General features: G+C 21.4%; 3 protein-coding genes across 3 annotated transcripts in view, besides 17 other annotated features; 1 reads left to right on the top strand and 2 right to left on the bottom strand.

The window, feature by feature from the left end:
- The first annotated feature begins 85 nt into the window (after window positions 1–85).
- Window positions 86–113: a sequence feature (AT_rich).
- Window positions 114–310: 197 nt separating this feature from the next.
- Window positions 311–390: a sequence feature (AT_rich).
- Window positions 391–604: 214 nt separating this feature from the next.
- EDI_079470 (uncharacterized protein) lies at window positions 605–1,657 on the bottom strand (the record flags this gene model as incomplete). Its single annotated transcript, XM_001735472.1, has 1 exon — window positions 605–1,657. The coding sequence occupies one exon, from the start codon at window positions 1,655–1,657 to the stop codon at window positions 605–607; it is 1,053 nt and encodes a 350-aa protein (XP_001735524.1).
- Window positions 1,658–1,706: 49 nt separating this feature from the next.
- On the bottom strand, window positions 1,707–2,315 carry EDI_079460 (uncharacterized protein; the record flags this gene model as incomplete). Its single annotated transcript, XM_001735471.1, has 1 exon — window positions 1,707–2,315. One exon carries the CDS (start codon window positions 2,313–2,315, stop codon window positions 1,707–1,709), a length of 609 nt encoding a protein of 202 aa, XP_001735523.1.
- Window positions 2,281–2,334: a microsatellite.
- A 338-nt stretch (window positions 2,335–2,672) lies between these two features.
- Window positions 2,673–2,833: a microsatellite.
- A 254-nt stretch (window positions 2,834–3,087) lies between these two features.
- Window positions 3,088–3,502: a repeat region.
- Window positions 3,503–3,506: 4 nt separating this feature from the next.
- Window positions 3,507–4,644: a repeat region.
- A 28-nt stretch (window positions 4,645–4,672) lies between these two features.
- Window positions 4,673–4,781: a microsatellite.
- Window positions 4,721–4,906: a microsatellite.
- A 1-nt stretch (window position 4,907) lies between these two features.
- Window positions 4,908–4,933: a sequence feature (AT_rich).
- Window positions 4,934–4,958: 25 nt separating this feature from the next.
- Window positions 4,959–5,345: a repeat region.
- Window positions 5,346–5,366: a microsatellite.
- Window positions 5,367–6,478: a repeat region.
- A 26-nt stretch (window positions 6,479–6,504) lies between these two features.
- Window positions 6,505–6,611: a sequence feature (AT_rich).
- Window positions 6,612–6,618: 7 nt separating this feature from the next.
- Window positions 6,619–6,763: a microsatellite.
- Window positions 6,764–6,896: 133 nt separating this feature from the next.
- Window positions 6,897–6,939: a sequence feature (AT_rich).
- Window positions 6,940–7,316: 377 nt separating this feature from the next.
- Window positions 7,317–7,358: a sequence feature (AT_rich).
- Window positions 7,359–7,362: 4 nt separating this feature from the next.
- Window positions 7,363–7,403: a microsatellite.
- A 60-nt stretch (window positions 7,404–7,463) lies between these two features.
- Window positions 7,464–7,963, top strand: part of EDI_079350 (C-MYB, putative) — a gene marked incomplete at both ends in the record, with an annotated part of 862 nt that continues 362 nt past the window's right edge. The window contains 2 exons of the mRNA XM_001733247.1: window positions 7,464–7,796; window positions 7,957–7,963. The exon at window positions 7,957–7,963 is cut by the window's right edge and continues 362 nt beyond it. Coding sequence (XP_001733299.1) covers window positions 7,464–7,796; window positions 7,957–7,963 — 340 coding nt within the window. The remainder of the gene's footprint in view (window positions 7,797–7,956) is intronic.

Raw genomic sequence — 7,963 nt, 5'->3', positions numbered from 1 at the left:
TTGTTGATTGTAAAGTTGGAAAGGAACTTGTCAGAGACAATACATCAAAATATTAAAATGAAACAAAGTTTTAAATGTTCAATTGATTTTAATATTATTAAAAATGAATAATACCATATTCATTCCTATGAGTTAATAATTACTAAGAGTGTTGTATTTGTTTATCAGTAGTGCTGTTATTAATTCATAATATCAGAAGTTGTCACATAAAGAAGTGAATAGTGAATAGTACTAATAAAATAATTATCAAATTCCTGTCAATTGTAAAGAAGATATGTTATGTTCTGAATGTCATAGATATATTCTTTTCATTTAAACATTATTATTTGTACATTAAAAGAATTATTATTTTTAAAAATAAGTCATAACATAAATAAAGAATATTTAATTCAAATCCACTTTAAATAGGTTCTTCAAATAAAATAAATTGAGTTGAAAAATTAAATTGAATAACTCTCAACACAATAAAATCTAAATACTAGTAAATTAATTTGATTTATTTGATATTTATTTAATCAAAACTTTTCAAAATTTTCTTTTGTTTAGATGACCAATTATTTAATTATCTAATTCTTGTCATCACTTCTTCTTAATTTCTTTCACTTTATTCAAAACATCTCCTTGGTATTTGTTTATTTTCTTTCAGTTTGTCATCACATAGATCGAAGCAGTGTTCTCCAAATGATGTAATTGTTGTTGGTAGATGAAGTGATATTAATGAGTAACAACGACTAAAACACCTATTTCCTAATTTACTAATGGACGTTGGAATAGTAATTGAAGTTACTGAACGACATCCTTCAAAACAGTTTTTACTTAATTCAGTAATGGATGATGGTATATTAATATTAATTGCTGATGAACAAGACTCGAAACAATCATTTCCTATTTTAATAACAGAACTTGGTATATCAATTGATGTTAATGATTCACATCCCCAAAAACAATGATCACCTAATTTACTAACAGTTGACGGAATGTCAATTGATGTCAATGATGAGCATTGATAAAAACAATAATCTCCTAACTCATTGACTGTTGATGGAATAATAAATTCATTGATATCTCTCTTTTCAATATTCTTTCCATTAATCCTCACTAAATTTTTTGGAATTTCTATACTAAGTAACACAGGTTCATTCATAAATATTCTTTCTTCACTTATAAATTTTAGATTTTCTGTTGTAATTGATGTTAATGATGAACATTCTGAAAACCAGCCTTCTCTAAATGCTGTAATTGTAGTTGGTATATTAATTTCTTTTAGTGATAAACATTTACAAAAACAATAATCTCCAAATTCGATAATTGTTGTTGGAATATCAATTGATGTCAATGATGTAGATCCAAAAAAACACCAACCACCTAATTTACTGATTGTAGTTGGTATATTAATTGATGTTAATGATGAACATCTACTAAAACAATAATCTCCAATTTCATTAATTGTTGTTGGGATAATAAATTCATTGATATCTCTCTTTTCAATATTCTTTCCATTAATTTGTTTTAGATTTTCTGGTGTTTCCATACTAAGTAACACAGGTTCATTAATAAATATTCTTTCTTCACTTATAAATTGGATGTTGTCAATAGTAATTGATGTTAGTGATGAACAATATCCAAAACAGCCAATTCCTAATTTTTTTAATGTCATGGGTAAATGAATTTTACTTAATGAAAGACACCACTCAAAACACTATCTCCTATTCGACAATTGTTGTTGGAATATCAATTGATGGTAATGATGAGCATCCATAAAAGCATTCATCTCCTAATGTACTAATTGATGTTGATACAGTGACTGCTGTTAATACCTCACATCCATTGAAACAGTCACATCCTAATTCGCTAATTGTTGTTGGTATATTAATTGATGTTAATTCCTCACAACCACCAAAACATCCAATTCTAAGGGATTTAACTTCTGGTGGTATTGTAGTTCCATATTTTTCTCTATCTTTATCAGCATACACAATATCTTTACAGATATTTCCTGTTTCTTTCTCTTTTAAATATGTTGAATAATCGACTTTATACCATATTACTTCTTTAAATATTTTTCCATCATTAAACACATCATCATTTTCTTCATAAATATGAAGTGTTTCAATATTAGGAAAGAATTTTCTTGAATATTCATTTAAAGGAATTGGATTAAAATGAAATCGTTCCATATTTCCTTGAAATCTTTTAATTCCAATTTCCAAATTAATAAAATCTTTAATGTCATTAAAATACTTTGATGTTATCATTATTTCATTGTATCCTAACGTGACCTTTTCTTTATTGTTTATTGTTGTATTTCTTTCCATTCTTATTTTTATTTTAATTGAAGTTATTCTAATCTATAAATTTAAAAAAACCTTAAAATTGATTTGATTGGTCAATGTTTGCCACGTTGTTTTTATTTATAGAAATTGATGGTTTCTATTTTTAATAAGTTTTTATTAGATGTTATTTGATTCCTTATATGTAATTATTTCAAGGTTTAGAATAAGTTAATGATGATAGTGTTTATGATTTTGTCTATTAAATGGTGATTCTAATAAATAGTATAATTCATCAACAATAAAATATCAAAGAATGTTATTACAACTTTATCTAAAGTATAATACTCCATTTCAAATAATTAGTATTAAAAAGCAAAAGTACTATTGCAACTAGTTCAGTAAATTAAATTTGTTTAATTATGTATAGAATTTAATATGAATTCAAATATAATTAAATTGTATTTCAATAATTACGTCCAATCATCATATTGAATTAATTCAATCATTTAATAAAAAAAATGAAGTGAGTCAAAGTATTAATTAAAATGATTTATATTAAAATGATATGTCACATTTAATAATCAGTAAATAATTAATAGTATTATTGGATAGAGTATTACACATTACGTAATTAATAAGTATAGTGAAACGATATGTAGATAAAATGTATTTGTTTCTATCTCATTATTGCGAATAGATTTAAAATTATGATATAAAATAGAAAACATATGAAACTAGATGAACTAACTGATTAGTTTAATAATTCTTCAAAGAATATTTTTTTTTGATTCGTTTTATCATATTGAGAACGATTAAAAGCAATTAATTAAGTACCAATAGAATTATCTATTATTCGTGCATCAGGGTATACTAATCCTGTCATTGGTGTGTTCTCTGCCAGCTCTACAGAATATGTTCTATTATAATAGAAGCAAGTTCCATGATATCCATCATGTTTCTAACTACAAGGTTTTGACTTATTTTATAATGTTTATTTCAATTGTTAATTCTTCTATTAATCTAATACTCTCTGCAATTACTCGACCATTTATTGAAATTACTACTCGAATTATTTTTATATCTCTTAATTTCTCTATTTCATTATCCTATTTTTTTTTAACTCTTTGTACCTATTTCTTTTCTTCAAATATCATCCATTAATATTGTGAGTGCAACGATTGTAATATCAATTAATAGCCCAGTTTTATTCTTCTTATTTGATATATATAATCATTGATGATGACATTCTCTTCCAATAATACAAATATATAGTGTCAATGCCTGGTGATTTCCAATTACTTATTTTCATCATAATTAAATTTAAATCATCCATTGTGATGATGACACTATCATAATTTCTGTATCTTTCATTCCACGAGGTGATTTGTTTTATTTTCAAATGTTCTTTATTTAATATCACCTGTGTTTCATATAACGATTTCAAATATTCTAAAGTAATATCGTTATTTGGGTATATTTCATTTTGTGTTTCTTCTTTATTTTAATTTTGTTATTAGAATCAAACATGATTTTATTTGTATTGATTCTGATAATTTCATTTTTATTAAATTTAATTCTTTCTTTAATCATTGTCATCATATATTTTAGGTACTTTATTCTTTCTTGTGATTTAATTTTAATTTCATCTACATCTTGTTCATTTAATCTCATGATGCATTTTATTCTGTACCATTCCATTGATTAGATCTTCTAGTCTATTTATTTTCTTTATGATTTCTTTTATTTCATCAAATTTATCTCATTTAAATTTATTTTTGGAGATAATAATACATACACATTGAAATCATTTTCATATCTTCTTGCAGATTTTCTATTCTCCTGACCATACCCATTTATTATTAATTTCTCTTATTAATTTATCTGATTCTTTCCTTTTCCAGTAATAATTAATATTTACACATTTATCTATCTTCATTTCTTTAAGTTGATTGATGATAGAGTTAAGATATTCATCATCAATATCAGTAGAGTTATTTTTTATGATAATGTTTTTTATTATTGGGTTACACTCTACTTTCCCTTCTATGAATGAGTTCACTTTCATTTTAATATATCTTTTAGTTGTTTATTTTATTCTATGTGACTTTTTAATATTATTAATGTATTCTTTCTCATTATTTACATTATTATTTATTACTTTTATTATGTTTTCTATTTATTCATTTCTTAATTTCTTATTTAATTTCTTGTTTAACAAATTAATTGCAAAACAATACAACACATCAATTAAAATTCTATTTCTTTCTTTTCTTCTTGACTGATTATTGTTTATTTATTTTCATTTCTTTTTATTCTTTATTTTTGTATTTTCATTGTTGTAGTTTCTTTCATTTTAATATTATCCGTTATGTGCTTATTATCAGTATATCTTTTTCCTGTATCTTTTTTATTAAATTTTTATCATACTGATGTATTATTATTATTTGTTATGTTATTCTTATCATGTATTATTTATCTTTATCTTATTTTTATTTCATCTTATTATTAACGTTTATTTTGATAATCTTTTCTTTTTCTTTATCTTATTAAAATTATCTCTTTGATTTTAAATGACTTATCATTATCTTGTATTTCTCTATCATTTCTACTCTCTTTTTCTTTTATTTTACTTTGATTATTATTTATTATTATTTATTTATCATTTTGATTATGTGATTGGATGCTGATCATGTTTTTTATTTGTGCTTTCATCAACACTTCTTTCTTACTTTCTCTTGTATCTGTACTTTGTAATTTTATCATTATTTTTGATGGGATGTTTTATTCTTTCTTATTTTTTTTATTACTAATTATTTATTTTATATAATGTTATTTAAAATAATAAAAAGAAATAATATTTTATTTAATGAATAAAATAAAGAATGATAAAATAATAATTAAATAATATGTTATAATTGTGTATTTATTTATGATTTGTTTTTGTTATTATATTCTTTGTTTCAAATTCTTTGAGTTATTATTTAAGATTATTATATTGGTTTGAAGAAGTAGAATTATTTCTAATTAATCAAAATTTATTTGTTGATATTATTTATTATTATTATTATTATTATTATTATTATTATTATTATTATTATTATTATTATTTATGATGTATTAAAATTGAGTTATTTGATATAAAAGATAATGAAATATTTGATTAATAAATTAAAAGAGGAGAATGAATATTTGATAGGATTGATGAAATAGAAAGAAGAAGAAAATTAGTATAAAAATTCAAAAAAAATTAAATGAATAGAAACAATTAAAAATAAAATGAATAAAATAATAGAAGAATGTAATGATGATTCAGAAACAATTAATAAAACAAAGGATGAACTAATAGATAAAATCATTCATATTGATTAAATGTTATGTTTGTTAAAATTAAAGTATTAGATGATAAAATAAAATATATAAATATATAAATAAATGAATTGAATATAAATTAATAAGAATAAAGATGAAATATTCATATTTTATTGATTATTTAAATATGGAGAATAGAAAAGAAAAAAAAAAAAAAAGGAAATTATAAATATGAAATGAATAAATATAATTGAATAAATCAAACAAATAAAAGAATAGATAAATAGAAATGAATAATTATTTATTTATTTCAAATATGAATAATTTGAATTATCATACATAACTATTTAATCAATGAATATTAAATATTAAATATTATTGAAAATTCAATTTAAAATAAATTTTAATGAATGTTAATGTGAAAATTGATAAATTTGATCATTATATAAATAATCTAAATTCATTTTTATTTTTCATTTAAATTAAAAAGAAGAATAAAAAGAATGATAAAATTTAATATTATTAAACTAGAAATGTATTTTATTTATTCAATTAATTCAATTGTTATTTGTTTTCATTTTAATATTATGATTATTGTTATTATTATTTATAAAGAAAATATTAAAACAATATCATTATTATCAATTATCCTTTGAATATAAAAGAATATCAATTTCACTTTATTGAAAACAACATCCAATAATTTCACACAACAACGAATTATTGTAATTGAAATGAAATGATTTTTATTCATCATTATTTATTTGAAATATAAAAAATAAAAAAGAATATAAAATAAAATCAATAAATGAATATGAACATTTCATTTATCAATTAATGAAATGATGAATATAAAAATGTTCATATTTCATTCTTGTTTTATTTTGTTTCAAATAAGTACAATGAAAAACAACAGAGTGACAATAAAATAACAAACAAAATATTTATACAATATATTGAACATAATATATAATGAATATAATGAAATTAATATTAAAGTAAATTTTAATAAAAATGTATTTTTAATATCTATTCATTAATTCTATGCTTATTTATATGGTATTTTATATTTATTTTATTGTGCTTTATTTCGGTACTTTTATTATTCAAGTTATATTTGTTATTACTTATTTTGTTTCTTCTAATTTGTTTTATCACTAATATTTATTACACTTTTTTTTTGTTAAAATTCAAAGAATTATAATATATTTTGATTATTTCAATATCATTATTTCTTTCTTCTTTTTTAAACCTTTTAAACATTTTTAATATTGCTATAGTATATAGCTTATTTATTGTTCTCTTGTTATAACGTTTTTTTAATAAACATTTTACTATTTCTTATTTTTTATTTTAACAAAACATTAACCTTCCTTAAATCAGTGTTTTGGTTACATTAACCATATAATTTTATAAGTTGTGATACTTGTTTGAAAAGGCTGTAATACGTTAGTGTATCTCATTTGTATTAGTGGGTGATTATACCTATACTAACTACCTTCTATTTAACTACCTCTTTTTGGTTTGTAAAAACGTGCTAGTCTCTATGTTGCCAAAACGATTCCTGTGAATCAAAAAGTAATAAACAACTAAAAGAATTAGCACTTTGTACAGAGAGTTCTGAGCCCAAGAATTATCATATAAATTAAATGAAATTAACTTTTTAAGATAAACTAAAAAATGGTGTAAATAAGATAGTCTTTTTTACTGTGGAACTTCTTATCAATGTTTATGATTAATATTATTTTATTTGAACAAAATTTAATATGATTAAATCTCATTTTATTTTCTTTTTTAATTTTTTTTTATTTTTCTTTTTTTGTGGAATTTTTGTTCTTCTCAATTGGAATTGAAGTGATGAACAAACAACAACAACTTCAAATGAAAATTAAACAAGCATTTTCAACTGCACTCGGACCAGTTACTTCAAATATTCCAATGTTATTAATGGCATGGTTAACAGGTTCTTCAGTAAGTTATATTAACCTTATGTTTACTGCTACTTTAATAAGTAATTTTGTTAATTCGGTTTCAAACGTAAATGAAGTCTTTAAAAAATATACGACCATTGACAAAAATACGATCTTAATTCTTAAAGTAGTTTATTTGATTGCTTGTTGTGGTATACTTGGGATTGCAGTCTATAAATTTAGTAAAATGGGAATTTTACCAAACCGAGATTCGGATTTTCTCCCATCATTATCACAACGAATGGTTTGTTTCTTTCTTTTCATTTTATCTTGTTATTTATTCAGTTACAAATAAAATTACAATATCTTTTTAACTATATTAGATTGTTCAAGAAATAATAATTTAATTAAACACATTGTTTGTGATTTATTTTAAAAAGAAAAGATACTAATTTTTATATGAGATTGGTG

This window comes from Entamoeba dispar, genomic scaffold (genome assembly GCF_000209125.1).
Source record: "Entamoeba dispar SAW760 scf_1105229459177 genomic scaffold, whole genome shotgun sequence".
NCBI lineage: Eukaryota > Evosea > Mastigamoebida > Endamoebidae > Entamoeba > Entamoeba dispar.
Note: the sequence above shows the minus strand (reverse complement) of the source record. Positions and strands in the feature narration are given on the sequence as shown.